The sequence below is a fragment of the Corvus kubaryi genome, unplaced genomic scaffold (assembly GCF_017639235.1).
Source record: "Corvus kubaryi isolate FWS band 111438036 unplaced genomic scaffold, C.kubaryi_AGA036_p1.0 37308, whole genome shotgun sequence".
NCBI classification, from domain to species: domain Eukaryota; kingdom Metazoa; phylum Chordata; class Aves; order Passeriformes; family Corvidae; genus Corvus; species Corvus kubaryi.
Genome location: NW_024581096.1, coordinates 2,412,378 through 2,437,263, shown reverse-complemented (window position 1 = coordinate 2,437,263; position 24,886 = coordinate 2,412,378). Strand labels below are relative to the sequence as shown.

The 24,886-nt window shown below is 37.4% G+C and overlaps 1 protein-coding gene across 5 annotated transcripts in view; it reads right to left on the bottom strand.

Annotated features, from left to right (window-relative positions):
• The window catches only part of ADAMTS6 (ADAM metallopeptidase with thrombospondin type 1 motif 6), a 149,729-nt gene extending 124,879 nt beyond the window's left edge, over nt 1-24,850 (bottom strand). For 2 of the 5 annotated variants that reach the window (XM_042028250.1, XM_042028255.1), the window contains exons 1-7: nt 24,585-24,850; nt 19,062-19,429; nt 17,977-18,341; nt 10,699-10,867; nt 5,189-5,406; nt 4,585-4,668; nt 3,945-4,090 (exon numbers count right to left, since the gene is read on the bottom strand). In XM_042028250.1, the coding sequence (XP_041884184.1) occupies nt 3,945-4,090; nt 4,585-4,668; nt 5,189-5,406; nt 10,699-10,867; nt 17,977-18,341; nt 19,062-19,158 (1,079 nt within the window). In that variant the 5' untranslated portion in view covers nt 19,159-19,429; nt 24,585-24,850. Of the gene's footprint in view, nt 1-3,944; nt 4,091-4,584; nt 4,669-5,188; nt 5,407-10,698; nt 10,868-17,976; nt 18,342-19,061; nt 19,430-23,903; nt 24,142-24,584 lie in introns of those variants that run through there. The other 3 variants (XM_042028252.1, XM_042028253.1, XM_042028251.1) reach the window with 3 other exon arrangements.
• Between the last annotated feature and the right edge of the window lie 36 nt (nt 24,851-24,886).

Below are 24,886 nucleotides of genomic sequence, written 5' to 3'. Positions count from 1 at the left end.
CTCTGGCCCTTACCATTCTGTGCAGGTACATAGGAAAAGGAATAGTTCTGTTCATAAGGTATAGTTAACAAAGGTATTGCTAAGGAATACCACAATTCCTACTTTATGATCTTAAGGATCAAGAGAAGGAAGCAACTGATTGAAATGGAAGAGGAGCTCTGTTCAAAATATTAGTAAAAATAAAGTAACAGCTGTGCTCTGTAGCTCTTAAGTTTTGTGGATTTGCAATCTATGGAGACCCTATTTCTTAAAAGAGTTCCTGAAGAAACAAAAAGAGGAAGCAGCCTAACAGGGAAGATCAAAAAAAAAAAAACAAATCGCCAAATAAGAACTAACTTCAAAAAGGCAAATTGATACTTCTACACCAGGGTGGGATGCACAAGCCTCAAAATTTACAGTGGCTTTCAAAATTAATTATCTGACAATCTGACATTATGCTAAAAAGCAAGATTATCACATAATGGTGCAGGAACACAGGAACCAAATGCAAGAGCTTTTTTTTTTTTTACCCAAGGATTTGAGATTAGAGATCCATACAAGTTTTTCTCCTATTTTTACTATTTTGTAGTACAAAATAATTTAAAGGATTCATTAGGTTTATCTAAAATCTTCACCAAAAAAAGACAACATTGTGTTAACAGCACTACACCGTTAATCAACCTCATACTTCAAGTCTGTCTGCTGAGTATTTTACTTTCACCTGCCTCCAAGAACCCAACTTGGACAATTTCAAGATAAAACATTGAAGTCTGAGACTTAAATATTCTCTTATGGGAAAAATGTAGGTGGTACATAATATAAGGACTTACTTAGACCAGTCTCTGGCCTGCATTATTTTTAATCAGTAAATTAGAAGTTTTCTGCAACTCCCTATGCACCTAGTAAAGTATCGACCCTGCAGACTGGAGGGTGGCTGCAGGACCATGACAGATAGGCCCACACGCCAGGGACCAAACACCAGGCTCTTGTCCAAAGACTGGTGGCTTAATAGGCACAGCAACGCCTCCAAGGGACTTAAGAGATCAGTTTGGCATACCTCCACTCCAGTGAGGCTACCTGGTTTTAGCATACAGCTTGTTTAGGATACAAACTATCTGCATTGATCAAGCAGACTTCCCTAGGGAACGAGCAGCCTTAATATTGTTTTTCCCAGATCAGACCATGTCATCTTTGAAAGAAACATGGAAGAATTGCAAAGAAAAGCTGACGTGTTGTCTTCATTTATGTGGTTGAAGATAATGACTCATCTTCTTAAAACCTTTGCCCCACATTTCAGATAAAGACTGTTGTTGTTGCAAACTTAAATACTTAACTAGGACTAGGTAATATTTTCAAATACATCAAATTACTTACTGAAAAATCTGGTTTTAATCAACACAAAACTATTCATAATGTTGAAGTGAAACTTCCCTACTTTCCATAAAATAGAAGTACACACAATGAGCAAAAATTGATTCCAGTGTCAAAGTCAATAAAAATGTAATTACTCCACACAAAGCAGAGCAGCATCAGTGGGACAGATTCAGGAAACTGCTTTCAAAATACTATTGGAGTGGCTAAAAAGTATCCTAATGTTTGGTAGTATAGGCTCAAATTCCTTTGGAAAGACGTGATTACTAAAGACCTCTCCAGTACATTATGAATTTAAAGAACCATAGCTATATCCTTCTCTTTCACATCTAATGCTTTAAATCTGGTTCATCAAGTGGAAGATAGACAACAAAATGAAAACAAGTATATCCCCATTTCAGTAATTCATTTAGAATTATTAAAGTTAGTGGACTTACATGTTTATATGAATATAAATTTGTCTTTACTCATTCCAACCCAAAAAAGAACTACCTATTCTTCACATAAGCTGATTCATTTTATTAGAAAGAGCCAGGATAGCTAGCAGTTTCAGTAAAAGCTTGATTTATCCACTCAAATTGATTAGTGTAGCCCTTATGATAATTTCAAGGAATTATAATTATTATATAAATAAATGAATAGAAGCATTTTGTTGTGAAAGCATATATAACTGAACCTTATAAAGGTAGGTATTACTAGCCTGCAGACACAACACTGAGGTACTTTGTTGATTTAAAATATAGGTATATACTTAGAAGTGTAAACTTCTTAGAAGTAAACTAGGAAGTTATAAAATTCTTATATCCCTTTTAAAAGACAGCATACACATGCTACATACTTAGATAATTACAGCCCCCACAATGAAGAATAAAAAAAGTCCTCAGTATTTACTGTGTTTTGATGAAAAAAAGTTATTTTCAATAGGTATTACTGATGTTCTCTCAAAATTTGCTACTTTACAGTTAGAGGCCTGAGAGTTAACACTGGCTTAAGCTTTTGTCTGGAACACAGAACTGTTCATAGCTACACTGGGAACAACCTACCTTATCAGGGAAGCCAGTACAGAATATACAGTAATAATAATAATATTAAAGCACAACTGTGACAGAAAACAACTGTGATTTGTAGTGCCAGAATAACACCAACAAAGTGTCAGGTTAGTCAGCCATAGCAGACTATATACAGAGTTGCCAATACAACTTATGCGTATGTATATTGAGGGACTGCAACTGACACAACTACATCACCCATGGATTACACTTTTTCTCTCACCTAAATTATACCAGTAAAAGTTTAATGTGTAGCAAAACTGTAAAGACACATTCAGTTTCACAAGTCCTAGTGAAGGAATTACTTATATGCAAAAAAACTGATCATAAACAAAAGCCTTTGTGAAAAATTAAGACCTTAGAATGCAACTATTTTGTTTTTAATTTCATTCAATTTATTTGTATTAGACTTTAATCTTTTTTTATACTTCTTGAAATGTAGAAGCTTTCTGAATCACTCCAGCATTTTAACACTCTGATTTTTACTATTTAAGACCATACATAACAATTATATCTGAAATATGAATACAAAATACATGCAAGTGATTCACTAGCTTCTATTTCCTCTCAAAAATAAAAAGATTTGTTCATTATGCAAAACAAAACCAAGAAAAAACACCACCTCCCTCAGGAAAAAACCCAAACTTTCACAACTTTTATGCAAAATTATACAGAAGATGCATTATTTTAATCATTATTTCAATTTTTCTGCAGTGAATGCAGTGATTCCAAAATAGGTTACATACAACAGAATTTGTCCTGGAAAGGAGAAATCATAATAAAAAGATCCTAATCCAAATTAGAGCTGTTGCACCTGCTGCTACTTAAACAAAACAGAAGAGAATAAATAGTGCCCTTAAACAACAGTGAGACTTATCTCCTAATAAAGTACAGTTGCCTACCCCTAACTGCAAAGGGACAGACACAAATGCCTTTATCAGGATCTCAAGATTACAGTGCAGGTTTTGTTGAATTCATCACTCTAACAGTGAAATAGAAGCAAACAAATGGGCACATATGCAGGCTTTGAAACTACCTATTAAAATTGTCAGTTCTCATCTTAATTAAACATAATAAATCAAACCAGCTACAAAGTAGAGTCTCATATTGCCGGAATCTGCAAGAACCTGTTTTCAGAGAAATATACTAGTTGAAGTTCTGGCTTGAAATTCTTACAAAAACACTTTACATGGTTAACAAAACATTTTCCCTCCTGTTTTGTTCTCCACAATCTTATTAACTCTTTCCAATTATCAAAGTATAAAATGTTCAATAGGATCAATCTTTTCTACTGTAATACTTTGCATTGGCAATTATGAAGCGAAAATAACAGCAGAAGCAAGTGATTTGCAGATCTTACTCCTCCAAATTCTTAATCTAAACTTTAATAATCTGATATATTTAAGACAAGCCATCAATTAATTTTCCTCCTTTTAAGGTTACCTACCAATTATATTACTTTGCAACTAGCCTCTAGACATACATATGCTAAGAACAAGAAAGCTACAAGAAATAAAATAAACACAATACTTATAATGACCATACCTAGTAATAAGAACCGCATTATCATGGTGGGCAATCCCATTTTCTGGAATGGTGTTTCCATCACTTTGGTGGGAGAGAATGGATTTCTGCCACTTACAGAAGCTATCGAGGGACTTGTCTGCATGGTGGTTTATCTCCAAGTTTGGCTGCAATACAACATGCATACCAGAAATGTTCCAAACAAATTACTAAGGTCAGTTGTTAAGCCTTCTGAAAACTAAAATGGGACTATAATTAGAAGCAGTGGTTTCTAGGAATAAACTCTTCTTGCCAAATTTTATTTCTGTAAAATCTGACCCCAAGTTCAGCTGTGTATTACTGAACCATCATTCTTTCCGCTCCAACTTTAATAATCATTATGTCAATACAGAAAAAAAAAAAATAAAAATACAGATCTAAAAATAAAACTGACATCCCCGAAGGTGTAATAATAATCACCTGAAGCAAGAATAGATATCTCTGAGATGATACACGAGGAATATTCATTTGAACTGCTTCATCTTGATTAAAGTAGTGAAAAATTACATGATAGGTTTGTACTTAGAGGCAGCCACTTCAAGCTATAACTAAATGAACTCTGTATTATACAATAATGTGCTTTGTATTTCACAGGTATAAAGCTTAGCACAACAGTCCTTACCTGATCTTCAGTGAGGACAATCAAACGTGTCACTATAATATTCACAACGTTTCCTAGACTGGAATCACGATAAAGTTTGGCAACCTGACCTCCAGAAAATAAGAAAAGGCACAAAGTCAGACAAGAAACACTACTTGCTTCCTAAATGGTTAAAAATTAACCCAATTTCCTCATGTAGTTCCATAATGTAAGGTATCACTGTCACCTAAATACAAGTTATTTTTTGACCAAAAAATTCAGTAAAAAAAAACCTTTTGAGTCATACTTTTCAATTGAAACTGTTTATATCTCGTTTCATAAATCATCCAGCACAATGACGATTTAGAGTGTCAACATAAGCAGAATAGAACTGTAAAATCTGTACATAATTATTTGAATTCAATATTAAAGACAACAATTTAAAAGTGATCACAACATACGTCTTGACAGAAAAAGTACTGCATTTTTCCCAAAATGCTAAGATTTTCAGTATTTTAACTATTCATTCCTGCAAGCTAGTACATATATTAAGGCATTATTCCTGGCAATAAATAAACACTCGACAGGTCCATTATCATTACAGTACATATGTATTGATACGAACACAGAGAAGGATGAAACTTACAATATTCATTACACTCAAAATGTAGTGTTCAATGTCTTTGCGACCATGGTATCCCACCATCATTTTGTCTGCTACTACCAGCGTTTCCACAAACCGTTCAAGGCTTACAGATCTCTTCTGCCGACTATGACTACTTAGTGTGTCATTGACTGGAAGTGAAGCTGGAAAAGCAGATGCATCATTCATCCACCAAGATTTGCCGCTTCTTGTGAGGTCTTCTAGGAACCAAAACAATTAAATTCTTGAGAGGGGGTCACTAGTAAAACGCATTCAAATGCACCTGTTTTAAGTTGAGATTGCCATCTTCAAGGTTCTAACAAAGAAGTCTTTCTTGAGGCAAAGAAAAATCAACTTTATTTAATTCCTAACTTATTTTTAAAAACTTATATAATGAAAAGCCTACTTTGAACTCCAATAATCTCAACTCTCCTTAAATTTGAATTAGGATGATAAATCTACAGTCTTCTCTTAACAAATCTGATTTTGCACATTTATGTTGCTACTAAAGATTACTTATAATTAGCCACAAGCACATGTCAGAGTTTTAGGAATGAGAACAAGACAGCTACAACATCTGGGAAAAAAAAATACTAGAAACCAAAAATCCAAAATTAATGTAAAAGTTATCAAAATTTACTAACAAATTAAATATGCTCATAAAACACTAAAAAGTTTTTTCTCTCCTGCAAAAGTCTGTAATTTTTAGGCAGTTAGGGTTACATACCTAAAATGAATCCATTTTCTCTTCAGAAAGCTATCAGATTATATTTTATCTGCCTTGTGAACTAACTATAACAAAAAGCTTTAAATGGTCTGACATGAGATAATTGCCACAGTTATTTTAACACTAATTTCAGTTCAAATATGTTGATTCTTGTTTTTCTTTCAGGTAAATATATAGAAAAAAATATTTATTGTCTGCAAGAAATAAATCATTAAAAATCCAAGGAGCTGTAATTATCAGCAAAACAAATATTACAAACTGACTTTGAATTCTAATTCCTGTCCTCAGGACAAAATTGAACCCATCCTATCCTGCAAAACTGGCTTTTTTGGTGTGTATCCCTTTTCCACAAGAGCCAACACAGATCTCAAGCTAAAGTTTAGCAAAGTATATTGCTAGTCTGGTTTTATCCAAGTAGAATTTCAAAATATCCAAGTTATTTTTGGTATTTACAGATGAGCATAAGAACATTAATAGATACATTTATAACTGTCTGAACAGGACTCCTCAAGTGAGCAATTTCTGAGATGCATCATTACCTCTACTAAAATAAGGTCAGCTAAGGATGATTAGAGATAGAACTAGTACCTCCCATATAAAAGCAGTGCTTTCTGCAAGTCAGCTACGCACACTGCTTTCAAAGAGGAAAACTACACCGCAAGGTATGAATGTATGTTCAGATCAAAACCAGGAATACAAAGCTTCAGCATTCTCACTCTTGCAGTGTTTCATCATTTCTGAGGCTATGGTATTGGCTTTAAAAGGCGCATATTTTAGAAAAGTCAAAAAATTTAAATCAACCTGGTAGTTACAAAAACACCAGTAACAAAATTGTCCTCACTCTGCAATCCATTCTAAAAAAAAAAAACTTGTACGAAGTATTAAAGCCTGGTTTGGATTCTACACTGACTAATAAATTTTTTCCTGGTTTTCACCTCTATTGTACAAAATTCAAAGCTTCTTGTATAGTTCAAAGATTTTCATCTCACTTAAACAGTGACTTAGGAATGTCGAATTTTCTCTGATAGCTACTGTACTAAAATTTTTTTTAATTCATTCTTTTTCAAATAACAAATGCTGATGTTTCTGATGCTCTTGGAGTGCTAGAAGTAGTTTAGAAACGCAATATTGCTTCCACATTAATTCAAAATTTTCACTCGAAGATGCAAATTATTCTAAACATTTGAGAACTTCTGACTTCAAGCATAAAACTTACAGAGGACAAAAAAGATTATTCTGGAATCATCTTAATACTATCTTTTAAACAAAGGTTTCAGGAGACTTCAAAAGAACAACCATTTCTCATTTTCTTATCAGATAAGAAGCTTAGGCTCCAGCTGATCTCAAAGTAATGAGAAAGCTGGAAATAGTCCTTGCGCTCCAGGATCTATCAATGCTTATGCTGTTTCTCTCTAAAAAGCACTAAATAATGCTGGCTAAATTATTTAAAATGCTGAAATATATCAATAAATAAAGATCTGCAATTTATTTAACAGAAATACTTATGTGGCAACTTACATCATTCTTTCGCCATATTCATAGGTTAAAAAAAAGAAAATTAAACTCAATTAACATTGAACATAGTTATAAGGAAGTAGAAAAGGGAAAAAATGGAAAGGAAAAATAAAGACAAAAAAAGAAAACCAACCAAAACAAACCAAACAAAAAAAAAAAAAAAAAAAAAACCAACCAAAAAAAACCACCCAAAAAAATCAGGAAAAACACTATAATTAACCCCAAAATAATTATGGCAATAGTATTAAATTAGGTTTTACACTGCAACTGCAAAGAAATCCAGACCCATGTAAACATGGAGTTCACAACTACAGTTCACAAGGTTTCCTACGTCAGTTATCTAAGATATTGGGTGGTGGTCAAGGTGGAGAGAAAGAGGCACAAATAGAAAAACATCTCAAAATGAAATAGCAAACTTATGTTAGATGCAACTATGACAATATTTTGAAGAGAAACATTATGCTGCTTTTTTCTAAATATTTTAGCACCATTATTTCATGCATCTAGCAAGCTTTTATTTCATTTTATAATACACCAACTGTAAAGTCTGGCACAAGTGAAATCACTATTTATATCAAAATATAGTAGAGCTATCCAGAAATAATTTGCCACTCTGCAGTTTCCATATGTCAATTTTTGTTGTTTCTTATCCAAATACAGCATTTTGCAAGATAATCCAGTGGTCTCAAACCCCACTGAAGTAATTGGAATTTGGCAGTGGAAAATTTCTTACCAAGGCCTTAGGGATTTCAGCTGTATTTACTGAAACATAATTAATTGGTGACAATACATGCATGACACACAATTTCAATGTTTTATTTTTGGAACATTTTTATGTTTAAATGCTTAAAATATAATTTAAATTGTGAAAATCTATCCTATGCTCTTATCTGAATCTCCTTGCCTCTCCAATTCTCCTTTTGTATTAGCTATCATAATTCCACCATCTATTATGAAGCAGTCCATCACTTATTCATCCCAGTCAATTCTGATCATGCTTTCACCAAATTTTGTATTCCACTTTCTATTCTGTTATTGTCTGAGAAAGATCAGAAACTACACTCCCTTTGTCTCTATCAACACTTCAAAATCCTGACCATTTCCCTGATGGAGACAGGTACAGAACAAACTAGGTTACAGTAGGGGAAACCTGACAAATAACTCACACAGTCACTCAAGCAGATTCCTCCCTGAATATAATACTAGGAAAACTGTTCTGAAGGTAAAGTTAAAATCAGTCTCCAGACAAAATAAATCATACACTGCCAAAAGGTAGTTACAGCTTTGTCATGACTGCATTTTAAAACACAAAATTGGACTGTTCGAAACTTCCCAAACCAGTCAAATTCCCTAAAGATCACTGAATACCTGGCTTTAATCCTTGGGTGTGAAAGCTGCAAAACTGAAAATTAATATTTGACTTTACTTTTTAGCTATTACATTTTTTTAGGTATTTCGGGATGCTTTGTATGCCATTTCCCTTCAAGATAAAGCTGCAACAGTGCTCAGAAAATGAGTTTAAAAGGCTTTGGTACCCATGAGGGTAAAATAGAATGTCATCTGGAAAAGCAAGACCTTGCAGTCTTGGCAGAGAACAAATTTTTTTAGACATTTTCATGAAGTGCAAATAGTATACAGAACAACATGAAAAGGAGAAACTGAGATGAATGAGCATCGTCATAATCTCAGGCTTGTAAAAAGCAGTGCTTTAGTACTTCAGTAATTAAGGATTCTGGGATATAAAAGCTCAGGGAGTGCACAGGAGCTTCCAAGAACAAAGGTATCACCAATTATCCAAATTAATAAATGCTAAATATTACACCACATTTTACAGAAAATGCATGCAAGATGTATAGCTCTAATCAACCTGTGATCCATGTGACAGATACCACCAGAATAACTGAACACAACCTGACAAAACTAGCTCCCTCTGCTTCATAGCTTGGAGGAGAATGACTTCTAAGCATTACTCTAGAAGACAAGATCCAACAGAAGCCAATATCCTTTCTTTTTGTAGGGATATAATAATGGTAAAAATTGCATGTTCCTACATTTCAAAACCTTCCACTTATTTCAAGGGGCTTAAGTGACAGCTGTCCCTGCAAAATGAATATATACTACCACCTTATTTTACAATCAATTAGCAGGCAGTAACAGTTAAGAGACTTGTTTAGCAATATTAGAAGAATGTGTATTGATTAATGCTCTCAAAACAGAAGTTACATACATGAAGTCTGACATTCCATAAACACAATTAACTGAAACACTCAAAAAAAAAAACTGTCTCCCAAGAATAGGATCTTGTAGACACTCTGTACTGTAGGCTTAGACAGCTGGTACCACTAAACATTATAAACTCCAAAAGAAGCTAAAATAAATTACATCAAAAAGGAGTGATTTTTTTTTTTATTTTAAGATTAGTTATTGTCTGCTCCATGCACTGAATTTCATGGAATACAACTGTCTGGACCGAACTTTTAAGAATAAGCTACTACTGAAATATAAACAATTGACAAGGTTAGAACATTTTTCTAAGTATGTTAAAAAAACAATTACTTTTGTGCTCTAAAAGAACTTGTCAGATTTACTCCATGCTGTCTTCAGGAAATTAGTTTTAAAGTTAATCAAGGGCCATGTCAGAGTACTTGAAAAGTATATCTGTAGAAGTTAAAACTACTTTACAAAGAAAATATCTCTCCATCAAAACTATATAATCCTTCCCATAAGGCACATGTAAATCACATATTTGGCTATAACAGAATAATATCAACCAACTGGACCAAAAACCAGTACCAAATCACCATAAACCTCTGTAAACAAGAAAGATGTGGACTCAGTTCCAAACATATTGATAACCATAATGCTGACATATTTATTGCATATCAAGTTTCTTCAAATGAGATGAAGCACATATTAAACATTGAGCTGTAATATGTAGTCACTCAATCATGTTTTCCTGTTGAGGAATGAAGTACATTTATACACATTTTGAGGAAGCCTGTGCTCACTTCCACCACTGTACACAACACAGGCATAAAACAAGACTTATTCCCGATGTCTTAGTTTTTGAAATACACTATATTCTCAATCTGAAGCTGGGAAAAAAAAAAAAAAAAAAGCAAAACTACTTTTCAACAAAATATTAGAACACCCACAAGGAGAATTCTCATTGCTATATTCTCCACTGCATCTTAAATATGAAACAAGCAAGATCTTAAAATACATCTTAGGTTATCATTTTTTAAAAGGAATGACACTCATTCTTCTTTACCTGAGACTCCACAGTGACTGTGATCATAGAGGTGTTGCTGGTGCATGGTAGATTTTTTGTATATAACATGAGGATGACCATTCTCGTAACTATAGTCACTAGAATCTTCTGTTATATTCCTTAAAGGCTCAATAAAATACTCCTCATCTTCTGTAGCAATGACTCCATGCTTAAAGAAGCAGATAAGAAAACAAAAGCTTACAAAAGACAACATGAAACTACTACTACAAAACTTAACTTTGAAAAACATTCTCTGTGAAGAAATCCACAGCTAGAAGCCAACACATAAAACAGTGCATGAGCCAGCTCTCCTCTGCTGATTTTAGTATGAGCAGGAGTGGAAGCCTACAAACAACACAGTGAGAAAAAATAAAATTATTATAGTCCTATTTTTGGAGTACTTTCACCTTTTTTTTTGGTGGATGCAGTTAAAAAAGCAAGAGATATTCTCAGAATATTACAAATAGTGTCTTCACAGATATGTTCCAAAACTACAATGATTCCCATTAAAAATTACACCAAGCCATTATGGCAATATCCGTCCAATATCGCTCTGTGATGCCACATTGCTATATGCTTAAAGCCAAACACTTCAATTCAAACACCATGAAGGATTAATTTTAGGACACATATTCAAAGAAACTATTTATTATTTTACATCCAGACACAATCCCAAAACTGAGCTAGTTAATAGAAATCAAATTATTTATATTAACTTAGGTTACACTGTCTACAAAGCATTCAGTCCATAAAAAGTCTTGCCACAAATCTAGCAAGTAAGAGTTATTGCAGACTGTATACTACACCTCATTCTCCATAACAAATGAACCTTTTCTTTTCCTCATACTGTAGTGCAGAATAGTAGATATTCTATTCTCATAACTTTCACATTTGTGAACTCAGCTTCTTCCAAACAGGAAGTGGTTTATGGAAGAAAGGGGAGATTTCAGGCCAACTATGCAATTTCCTGAACCTTCAGCAATTAAAACTGAACTTTAGCAAAAAATTCAGGTTTTGGATCCTTTCAGATATATAGAAATAGTGGGGAATAAGCCCCAACAGATTTCTGCACCCATATTTGCTAAACAAAAAATTCTGATACCCTTATGTAGAAAATTCTGAATGTATAAACTTTCTACACAGGGAAGAGCTATTCATCAGACAGGGGCCTGGGAGCAGGAACTTCTACATTCATATCCTGACTTGGTGAATCTCAAATTTCTACCACACCTCTGATCTGTAAAACAAGTACTATGCATGAATTTTTTTTTAAGACCTCTATGATCAGCCATAAGACTAATTGCTCCATAGCTGCTCTAAGTATCATAAAGCTGTTTTCAAAGATCAGAGCTTGCCTTTGTACTCTTGGTCAAAGCTCTCATCCTGCTACCGTTTTGTACATAAAATGCCTACCGTTCTTCACTTCTGAAACAACAACATAAAACTTATAAAATAAAAAATCCTATGCAATATGTCAGAAACAACAGTATTTTCCAAACAGAACTGTATAATAAATTGTGAAAAGTATATGTGTGAACAGCTTTCAATTACTCATTTGTGAATGCAAAAATACTTCAGGGGTATTTTTCATTACTAACTCAATTATTAACTCAGAATGTAACATCAGGGTCTAAATTCACCTGGAAGATGCCAGTATCAAATTCCTCTCACAATGCCTTCTTGTTACTTGAAGTCTAAGGTTTTACTAGAAAATAAATCATTTACTGGTATACTGCAGCTTAAATAGTATTGAAAATATAAACCAAATTGTAACTGGGCTTGCCAGATGCGCAGAAAGAACCTTGACAGTTTGGACTGCATCCAGTGTGGATGTCAGACATCTGGGTTCAAGTGAATCCTGAGCCATTGTAAGCTCTGCTATTATGTTCCCACAGGAACAGAGTCCTGCAGAGTGGTTCTGGCCAACCCCATCAGGCTGTCTGCCTCATGCCAAGCCTGAGGAAACAGAGGTACCATCCAGTCTGTGGCATTGTCTCTCAAACTGAGTGGGTCCTAATTTAAATTCCTCCAGAGCATACATCCTTCCTATCTGTACTCAAGTCCAGCCATGTTTACAAGTCTAAGCATGAATAAGATAATTATATCAGGTACTGAAACTGGTAGTTGTAAGTGGCAAGATTACCTCAGAGGAACTAAGTCAATTCAGATAGCACAAATACTTAATTGCAGCACTAATTCTCTATACAAATTGCGTATTTGCTCCTTCAAATAACTAAAAAATGTCTGCAAACAATGGTCACAGTTCCTTCGGGTACCAGCAGTTAAAATGGTAGGGAGAGTATCACAACTTTTTCCAATGCCTAGCTGATATCTGATCTCATTTGCCCAAACACTATGGTGTTTAAGAAGAGATATTTTAATAACATTTTGTTAAGGAACTGCAAATAAATTTTAACATAGATCTACCAGCAGGCAGTGAAAACATATATGTAGTCAGTCACTGCAGTCAAACAAGTGATTCCATCAGCACGGAAACACACTGACCCAGCATATGCACTTCCCATAAGTCTGGCATAGGTATACCATTTTAAGCCTAACAGTATTTTTGCTTGCAAACAAAACTGCTCTTCCAGTGCTAAATTGATGCAAGTGATCTTGTTGAATCACAGTGATTCAACAGTGAAATCACAGCTTTTTAAGAAGCACTCTAAGTTCTGCGACTAAAAAGTACCTTGGTGACAGCCAGCATATAATCTGAGTTTCAAAAATTCATGTGGCTAGAGATACTTCCATTGTTTATGTATTCAGCAATGCCTGATTAATACATAGTGGGAAGTATACTATTATATGCAAACCAACATTCTAAATAGCAGCTTTGACTTATAATCCACTATTTAAGGAAAACAAGACTTCAGTTGAAAAAGGTGTTTGAAATAATGCCCATTTAAAGCACTAAAATGAATTAATTTTCATTTTCTTTTTAAGTGTCGCTATTGTATTTTAGCAGTTCATAAATTAAACTTCTGTTCCAAAGCATCAGAAATATCATTAAGACATAAGAATGACCAGAAAAGGTTTTGACAAAATACCATGAATATAAGAAACAAGCTGAATGCACCAAGTACGTTACTACAAGGAACATTCCCAAGATTATTATCTAAAACAGATTGTTTGAGGTCCTGTGTTATCCAATCCCACTACAGACTGCCAACTCATGCTAACATATACAAGGTCTGGTTCCAGCAGTTTGACATGCTCAGACAAATCTGTGAATCCACGTGGAGTTCCCCTGAATTTGTGAAAAAGAATCTTTTTCTGTCAGGCCGTCCAGCCAGTGCCTTAACCTCCTTCAGATGGGGCACATCCATCAGTTGCAAAAGGAAACAGAATTATGGGGGACAAGTAAGCACATGCCTTTTCCACACAGTACTACTGTTTCACAATTTTTCCACGTCTTGAATCTTTTTAGGCTTTATACTTTGTCCATTTTTAATATAAAGTAGTAATAACGGGAACTTCTGAAAATGTGTCAGTGTTGTTCAGTATGTCAACACTTGGCTATACACTGTGATTTTATGTCTGAGAAAAAAAGATTCCATTAACTTACTGCGCTCTCAAAGATGAAAAAAATGGTGATCTGGCCTGAGACAGCACATCATGGAATCTAACAATGCATCTTAAAACTAGGATAGGGAGAGCTTGTATATAACTTTCTGAATAATGTTATACTGCAAAAACATACAAGTATCAAAGATAGCCCTAAAGACACTGATATAGAATTATTTCACATACAGTCAAAAATACCATAGTACATGCACATGATAATCTATAAAACTAGATGTATTCTTTAGAGTAAATTCAGCCTTCAAATGAGCTAACTCCTAGGAAAATTATTAGTAATTTATAAAAACATGTATTTAGAAATACATGAAGCAAACATTAAGTCTTCCAGAAATTCCAACAACTGCCCATTAAACAAGTAAGCTCATGCTTTTAAGCCACAGCCACCTACCTGTGCTTTCTTTATCATTTCTGGATGGAGGTAACTGTCCAGCACAAACATCATGCAAGGCATAAACTTCACATATATGGAAATACTGTGTCTTTTACATTAACCATTTACTTGGGACCACAGTAGCCTCAAAATAGTTCCTACTACTGACCTTTTCAGCCCAAAATTACAAAATCTGCTACCATGCAAAACTTGTATGAGCACTCAGTTAAGAGCTTTGACACCTGGCAGAAGACAAAGGTGAATGAGAATGCGAAAAGTTTGGGGTTTGCTTGATTCCATTACCGAAGACTCCAAAACTTCTTTGAGGTTTGCTCCTTTCAGAGTCAGTCAAACTCCATTCCCCAGAGGTGAAGTTCTTCTCTCTTCAGCCAGTCTACCACCATTTCTTTTCTTCTTTCCTTCAGTATGAAACACTCAGCTTAGAGAATGCCTCAGTCTGGTTGCCTAAAGGTCCTAAAGTGCTGCTCATTGCAGGCTCTTTCATGATACAGCCAAACCTGCAATCCATCCACAAGTGCAGCATCCACTACAGCACATATGAGCTTGGAAGCTAGCAAGCCTGCAGACAAGACCTTCAATTTCCTCACATGAATGCTCACTGGATTATAGAGCTTTCCTCACAACTTCAGACAATTTATAGCATAATCAGGGCCCAGCAGATGGAAACTGCTGGAGTGAAACTTCAGTAAGCAGCAGCCTGTAATTCTAGGACACTTGGTAATGAGAAATATAGAGGGAGAGGCTGAAACAAGAAACAGTGAGAGGAAAATGAACTGACTGCTTGTCACTTTTATTATAATGAAACTGAGAGAAAGCCCTCCTTACACTTATCTTAAATATAAGTGTTCTTCAAAGTCATGCAACATATGTTATTTAAATCATGCTCTCACATAACCACTCTGAACTAACTAACTAACTAGAGTAATTCAAGATATTCAATAAGGGGAAGAAATTTGACCTATTTGTCAACAGTGAAACGTAACAGGACAACTGGAGTAAATGTAACACATACATTTTGTTTGTGAGCAACATTCACTGTTAAAGATTACTTATTACCTGCTTTAAACTTCCAATGACCGGCTTTGATACAGATGTCAGTCAAGGGCTATTAGAATATGATTGGCAGTCACTTACAGACCAGCAATCAAACTGGAAAATACAATGAATGCCTTAAATATAAAGCATTCTGAACTATTGCTAAGTTTAAACAAGTAATATTGTCTTCAATATTCACTGCCAATGGCTTTATTAAACATGTTCTAACCAGTGGCTGTGTAACAAAACATTCATTACTAGGAAACATCATTCAAAAATAACATTGTGATGGCTTTATCTGAACTTGTGTGCCTAAAGACTGAATTTGAATTAAGGCTGCCTTAATACCAGAAAGACAGACAAAAGAACTGACAACAACCACAGTCACTGAAGATGACAATTTAACTGGGAAACACTCTACACTGAAGTTAACTTACAAACACAAAGTTAACATACCGACACCTAGAACCACAGGCACCTTCACTCCAGCAAAATGGACAGCCTGAGGGCAAAGGGAAAACCTGCAGCAATGGGAGTGCTAAATGTCACCTCAGGGTGTTGGGCAAACCAAAGCAAAAAAAAAGATTCTGCTTCCTCATGACATCTTCCACGCGCTTTTGAAGAAAATAAGTGCCATGAGGAGCAACAGATGAGCAAAGACAACAGGAAAATACGGGCTTTTTTCTGCTTTATCCCACTTTTATTTTCCTAACATGAAAGGAAAACGAGAGTCAACTAGGGCAAGGGCAGGAGTTCTTGGCTCACTGCCTTAGCCAAGGTCAAAGAGGAACTGAAATGGGATCACCATGGCACTTACTGCAGGCTCCAAGGGGACCAACTAGTCTGTGCACCAATTAGCAGAAATTCTGGAAATAAAGAGGCATGCAGCCTCTTTTAAAGAAATGAGTCCTGAAAGAAGGGACTTGGTCTCCATCATATTTTTAGCTGAAAAGAACTCAAAGGCAAAGATGGAGTGTACTAACATTAAAGCTTGAATAACTGTGACGGAGGGGAAAGAAAAAAGCTATTACATGGAAACTGCAATCAAAGTGAAAATTGTACTAAATTCAGACCTATCTACTATAAGTCTACATGAACAAACAGTGATACCACACTCAATGGAACATCGTTTTAAGTCCATTTCTTTAAAAGTGTTCGCTTAACGCTTGAAATCCCCATTAAATATTTTTCCTCAAGAATCCTCTGAAATGTTAAACTAGACTGTATCAGCGATACCACAAGTAGATGGGTGTAATGCAACCTATCTAGAGCTGAAACAGCTGGCTTTTTTTTGAAAATAACATGCCAAGAGGCATTATTCAATAGCACTTCCAAGGATAAATGGAAATAGTTTAGCAAATCTGAGTAACCTTTTTTTTTACTTAGCAATTAGTTAGATCTGCCTATTCCTAACAAGAATATCGACCAGCATTCTACCATAATAAAAACCAGAATGAGTAACCATAATATACATGTATATTTTTACTAGAGAAAACACTGGCTCTTGATTTAGTGCCTTTCTATTTTAGTATTTTGTTACTCAATACTCTTGCTTTTTTAATTCTTTGCATTCGTTTTCTAATTTCTTTCTCCCATGAAGGTACTACTGTCATGTCATCAAAAGATCACCAGTAAGAGAAGAGATGAGACTAAATGAGGTAAGAACTTCCAATCTTCCTTCTAAATGCAAAGGTTTACAATTTAGAAACAAAATCTTTCTGGTAAAAAAGTTATATAATTACTTTCTGATACTGGTACCTGCTAAAGACTTTTCATGTTTTGAATTTATAGCAATGATGATGTTTACACCAAGCAATTCCTCTTGTTTTATTTACTCAATTTCTAAACCCAAATACTCAAAGACAAGCAGGTGTTCAGTTCAATCAACATCTCTCTGTAGAGACTCAGCATCCTGGAGGATCCACTGTTTCCTCCTTCCTGCCCCTTGAGCCTGGAAGGTTCTTACAACTCTAAAGATCTCAGCACAGACCTAGTCTTGCAGCCCTAGTGCAGACACTGTAAACACTAAAGAGGTTGCCAGCTAGAAGACTACAGAATTGAGTCTTACTACTTATATTAAGCTTGAAAAACAAACAACTACTTTTGCCCACAACCTAGATCAGGTTTTAGGGGTTTTCTGCACCTTCCTGTCTACTTGCTTCCCACAGGGACTCAAAAAAACTGAAAGATATGCCAATTTAATTCTTCTTCTGTAATTTAAAAGGGACAAGCACACTGTTATACTATAACATTTAATATGGACTTACCAGACCATTGCAGTTGCTTAAGGCCACTTTAGTTGTACTGTGTTGGTCTTGCAAATATCCTGTGTAATGACAGTGGTCTAAGAAATCATGCTTCCATTGTGGTCCATCTTTCCCCCAGTACTCTACTGTAAAATGTCTGGACACCAAATCTGTGTTGAGAGTCAGGTTTAAATGAAAGTGCTTGCCATAGGCAGAAAGTTTAAAAAATAATTTAGATGCTGCCAGTTCTTGGTCATAAGGGTCTGTGCTCCTCCTCCTTCTTGAGGGTTTAGGATTTTTCACAGTAAAGCTGAGGAAGGCTCCATTTTGATCAACCCTTATTGGGATTGTTAGTTGGTAGTGTTCAAGGTAAGACAGGAATTCCTCTTTGTAATCAATCACAAGGTAAGACAGTCCAGGGAGTGGGCATAGAAGAAAAGAAAATATAACAGGAAACAACAAGTAGTAGCATAAACATAGACCATTTTTGGGTAAATTTCATCACTCTCGTGAGTAAAAGTCATTTTCAGTTAAACACACAATGCAGCATTTTACTACATAAAATAAAACATTATTTTCTTTCTTTGTAAGTCAATGAAATGTGTTTGGTTTCCTATTAATTTGCTTATCACTGGAAATATGAAAAAATTTTAATACATATCTTTTCCTATTTACCAAAAAATATGTAAATATTTGGGGCTAACTTAAGAAGGGCATATTTTTCCCAGTGATACCATTCAAAGACAAAAGCTATAAAATCCACTTGCAAGAATACAAACAGTAGTAATGAAAAGGATTATACTGTAAAAACAAGATTAGGTTCTTACTCCCTAGTCTAAAAGCATGTTAATTTTATCATAGCAAGCCTCTCAAGCATTATTAAGTACATTTTACAAGATTTAATTTGCAAGGCTTTCCTACAGTTAAAATTAGACTGAGAGATATTAGAACAAGGAAATTTAATCTGCATGACAATTAATCATGATAAAACTAAGAGCAGAGCCCATATGAGTTTATGAATTATATAAACGTGGTTTAGAAAATATTACACAAATACAAATGCAAAAACACATGCTTCTTGCCAGCTACAGAGATCAAACCCCTACCTTGAGAACTGTATGAGAGCTGGTTGTTACTGTGAAATTCCGATGAAACCATGACTAGGCTCAAAATCCATGTCCACGTCTTCCAAAAAATTTCCATAATTTAGAAAAAGCAGAAAGTTCTTTTTTCTTTCTCCTTGGAGAGCTACCTGTGTGCTATAGAGTTAACTTCACTCCAGAATCGCACCATAACAGGTTTATTAATTTTATACTACTTCCGAATTAACTATAGGATGTTCCACTTTTTGGACAGGTACTTTCTTCTATAGCTGCAGTCATTTTCTCAATTCAAAACAAGTATTTGTAAGATTCCTTAAGATATGAGACAGATGTTAGATTGGATAGTTACTGAACTTGCTCCATTTCTTTTCCTGAAAAACAGAAGAATATGAGTCAAGGCAAATTCTTTCTATTAAAACAGATCTATGCTGGAAAATACTAAGCCATGATAGTGAACTACACAGGGCAACATTTCGAAATAATATTCAGTATCAATTTTATGGTCACATCCAAGATCACGAGCTTACAAAAAGAAAAAAAATAGAAAAAGGGTTACCATTAACCTTGAAAAGCAGATCCATACAGTTATGACATACTTATCGGGTTCATGTTATTTTTATGAATTCTTACACCTATTTAGTGTTTCTTGTAGCTCAAATGCCGTGTTCAGACTTGTTCCACCTATAATCAATGGTATGCACTCATTGATTTCAACTGTTAATAACAGGTCCCAATATACAGGTAGATAAAGGAAGAACCTGGGAAAGAATCCAGAGTACAGTTATCTGATCTTTCTGAAGCATGTATTTTGTTATTGCTTGGGCTAGGGTTCTGCTTATGCAGGCAGAATTCCCATTCACTTAAATGGGAATGCTGCATGTTAGAATACTAAAGAAGAGATTTCAGTATCTAAAGCTATTCATCATACACATTCTAATATTTCAAATATTTGTTGTCATTTTTTTTTTCATTTAAAATACTAATGCAACAATAGTAAAAAGCAGCTCTAGCTGCAGCCAGGGATTAAATGGAAGATCCATCCAGTCAACTAACAGTCCACTATCATGGGACACCAAACTATGTGTTGTGTCAGCTGGTACTCATCAGTCCACTTACACACTCGCAGCACACCTGTGCACAAACTCTGCTGAAGCAGACACTGGAGAAACAGAACACCTAAGAAGGGGAGCTTGTTTAAAATCCAATTTCCACAAGCATACAGAGTCACTTACATATGCACCAGATAAATTTGTCTTTCTAAAATTCTTGGAATGATTTAAAACACTCATTCAGACAGGTAATACAGCTGCAGCTAGTGGATTATTTGTGAAGGTTTTATAAAGAGCTGTAACCTAAAATATCAAGAAAAAATCACATCACCCAAATACCATTTACCAACATTACAATTAATATTTAGGTAACATAGCTAATTTGAAACCTATCTAATTGTTAATCTGCAAATGAGGTTAATCTTATCTTTTAAATATCTTTCAAGACAGCACCCAGGATTTAATCAGGTTTATAAAGAGACTAAAAGATATTTTGCAAACATGCTTTGTGCTTAGTAGTATTGTTTTCCTGGTGAAGCATAAAGACTTTGTGATGCCATTCACATGGGGCAAGGCCTCAAAGCACACCAATAAAAAAGCTGTTTGCATTGCTATGTAGAACCTTTATTTCCTAGCTAATATTTAGTTACAGTTCCTAGAATTTTGCAAGTTTTGAAGATACATAATTACCCCGTACTCTTTCAGCTAGGTTAGTACAATAAGTAACGCACCTTATTTCTAATCTGAGAATGTATAGTTTCAAACTCTTGTCACTGCATCTTGCTTTATCCCTGTTTGCTAATGAGCTGGTTTCTTTTCCTTGTATGCATAGTTACAATCTGATACAAGCACCTCTGGACACTTCCTGATAAGCAGCTCAACCTATTTAGTTTATCTCATTCGGTATAATCCAGTTTCCAGATGGCCAAATATTTCAGCAGTTTTTCTCTGAACCGTTTCCAAATCACCAGCATCCCTTTTCATCTGCAGACACCAGAACTGGACACTGTAGTCCAGTCATGGCTCATTACTGCCATATATAGAGGTAATAACTGCCTTACAGCTTCTACTTAGCCAAAATATCCTAACAGGGAGCTCATGTTCAGCCTGTTAGGTTGATAATAACTTATCCTAGCATTAAGATCTCCTGAAACGGCAGTACCTAAGGAGCTAGATAGCTCAGAATACTGGACATAAATTAACAGCACCCATTATTTAGTACCATTATTTATTATTTACCCACCAATGGCCCACATGATGGACCATAACCACATGCTGGTCAATACTGTCAAACAGTCACTCTTGTCTAGTGTCCTTGGAGGGGTCCCTGAAGTGGTCTCCCTCATTTCAAGCTTCGTATAAGACCAATCTCCTTTCATATTAAGCTTCAGCAGAAGTTTCAGCAGAATTTTTTACCACTTCTTCAAAAATATTTATTGCCAGCTTGACCATGGATACAACCTGATCATATGAAGCTATATTAATGTTCCCAGTTGAAGAGTGGTAATGGATGTGAATGATAAAGCACTCAGGTAACTTCAAGATAAAATACTTTCAGTATGATATTTGGTAGGAACCTCAAAGTCTGGACTCTATACCTTTTTTTTTATTTATTTCCACCTTCCTTGGCAGCCTATATTCAGCATTTTACTGTAGACTGTTGTTAAGATGCAAAATTTGGTCAACAAATAAGCTTACAGTAAGAAACTTCTAGTGTGTCATGTGGGGAACTACACATTCGTAGGTTTACCAGTGTCCTCAATCACCACCTACAACCACAGACCCCGTCTAACTCTAAGAGCTCTGCCAAATAGGAAAGGAATAGTACAAGATGCTTGCTGATGCCAATGACAAAGCAGCTGCATAGCACTGGCATTTCTGTGAAGGCACTGATGACAACTGTGGCAGTCCTGTCACTGGTGTCATGAAGTTCCTACCCAGTGACACTTAGTGAGGAGAAAAAAAAGGCCATAGTTTTTGGAGCACTAGTCTTACGAGAGGTGGCTGAGGGAGCTGGGGGTGTTTAGCTTGGAGAAAAGGCGGCTCAGGGATGACTTTACTGCTCTCTACAACCGCCTGAAAGTGTGACGGGGTGGGGGTTGGTCTCTTCTCCCATGCAACCAGCGACAGGAGAGATCACAGCCTCAAACTGCACGGGGTAGTTTAGGCTGGACACGAGGAAGAATTTCTTCACAGAAGGGTGATTAGACATTGGAATGGGGTGCTAAGGACGGTGGTGGTGTCACCATCCCTGGAGGCGTTTAAGGGAAGACTGGATGTGGCACTTGGCGCCACGGTCTAATTGACAGGGTAGTGTTCGATCATAAATTGGACTCAATGACCTCAGACGTCCTCTTCAATCTAAATGATTCCGTGATAAAGTGGATTACGAGGAGGTGACTAGCCAAACTGCTCAGAGCAGTCATCATGGGAGCCTCCATCTAACCAAAGGTGCCTTGGGCGCATCACTTAACCAGAAGGTAGCTCAAGTTTTAGGACGGGGTAGCATCGGAGACTGGTGTCCCAAGACAACCGCCACACCAGGGGCGTTCACCGCAGAACCGACAGGCTCCGGCGCGCTTCGGGGGCGGCAGCGCCAAGGTCTCCCGTTAGCGGCCGAGGTGCCCGAGAAGACACGACACCGCACCGCCGGACCACAGCGCCCAGACCGCTGCTGCGCCTCGGGGCGGGGTCGAGGAGAGCGACGACCGGGAAAGGGACTCGCCGCTCCGGCGGGCGGGCAGGGGGTTGTCCTCCACGCCCCCGCCCCCGCGGCTCGGCCCCCGCCGCCTTCCCGCCCTCCGCGGCCGGGCCGTGCGGGCGGCGGGAGCCCGCGGTGAGGCGCGGGCAGGGGCGGCCGTGCGCCCGCCCGGCACTACGAGTGGTTGCTAAGGAAATGGGGAGGGCGGCGGGAGGGGACGGGGCGGGGGACGGGCATCAATCACACAAATTCAATTACAGGTATCGCGGCTGGCCGTGAAAAGCGTCGCAGGGTTTCAAAAGCCGGGGATTAGCCATGCCCCCGGGAGCTTCCCCAGGCGAGAACTGCGACACGCAGACCGCGCCGGGAAGAGCTCGGTGAAAAGGAAGGGGGCCGGGGGTGGCCGGGAGGGGGACACGTACAAAGGGAAAGGACCGAACCCTCCTCCCCGGGAATTAACCAGAAGCCGAGGCGTGGGGAGTAAAACTACTGTTGTGCGGGCCCCGGCGTACGACGGGGCTGCCGCCGTATGAATCACCCCCCCGCCCCCCCCCGCCAGCCCCAGGGCTCCCCGCCGGCCGTGCCGAGGGGGCAGCTGTCACTGCATCTACCGAAAAAGCAACATTCACCCCCCCCAAAAGTCAACAGGCTAGAAAAATACATGGCTACACACACAGCTCAACACGTACACACATGCACATTATCTGTACACGTCTGCACACAGTTAAAAAAACTGGTACTGAAGCAAACTGGAAGTCACCAGACACACATCCCTCAAAAAAAATTCAGAAGAAAAAAAAAAGCCGTCGTCCCTAGAGAGACAGCAGGGAAGAGTCTGGTTGCTGTGGTGGAGCTGATCCTAAAGTTAACTTTCAGCAGCCCATTTCCAGACAGCAGCGCTGAATCTATTTGGATAAAACGCGTGTGACCCAGACACTTGGCGTTTGGCCCAAACGCGTTGCACCGGCAGCCCAAATAAAAACAAGAGTCTGACTCTTTCCCTCTCTCTCCCTTCTCTCTTCTTGTACAACAATGAAAGAAAGTAGCGTAGACAAAATCCGCACACACATCGCCGGGGAGCGAGAGCCTACTTACCTCCTCCCACCAAACAAAGTCCCTTTGAACCCCAGGCCACTGCGGAGACAGACATACACCGACAAACACGAGTCCGCGGGGTTAAGAGTCTGGCAAATCCCAAGCGGCTCGAAGTAAATCAAAACCACACGCTTCCATGTTCCTGATGAGCCCAGCGAGAGCCCGACATCCCCGCCAGCATCTCTGCGGGACGGCGGCCGCGCCGACCCTCCGAGCCCCGGCACAAAGTGTGCACTTGTCTGACCGCGGCAGCGGACACCGACGGACACGGCACGGCCGAGAGTGGGGCTTCCTCAACTCAGCAGCAATCCGGAATAGCTCTGGGCTGTCGCTGGGGTTTGGGGGCTGCTTTGGTTTTCGTCTGTTGTTTGGTTTTGGTTTGGTTTTGTTTTTCCTTTCCTGCTTCTACCAACGACTTAGTATTCAAAGTATATAAAAAAAAAAAATCTTCTTAAAAGTGCACTATTTGAGATGGTACCTGATCAATCACCTCTCTTATCGGCTGAAAAATCCTCGCACCCCCTTCCCCCATCCTCAGAGGTTTCTCTCTGAAATTACTCCAAATGCACCTCGCCTAATGCAAAATAAATCTCCCCCCGCTCCCCAAAGCCCTGCACGCACCATTATTCGGGACACAAAAAAAGCAAAAAGTTTCATTGAATAGTGTGAAATCTTCCTTACCGTTTTCATCTTCAATTTCTGATATAAAGTAAGTTTCAAACAATAGAGATTGCACAGGACGATTCCCGTATTCCTCTCTGCTTTTCCCCTCTGTGCAAGCAACCATCAGGGTTATATTCTCCAACAGAATAAAATTCTCTAGCCTTCCTAAAAGGGGTTTTTAGAAAACGGGTTGGCTTGGCAGGAGGAAGGATGCCATCAATTCACCCAAGCTATCACCCTGCACATTTTGTCTTTCCAACAAAAAAGAGGGGGGGGGGATTGGGTTGGAGAATATAACCCTGATGGTTGCTTGCACAGAG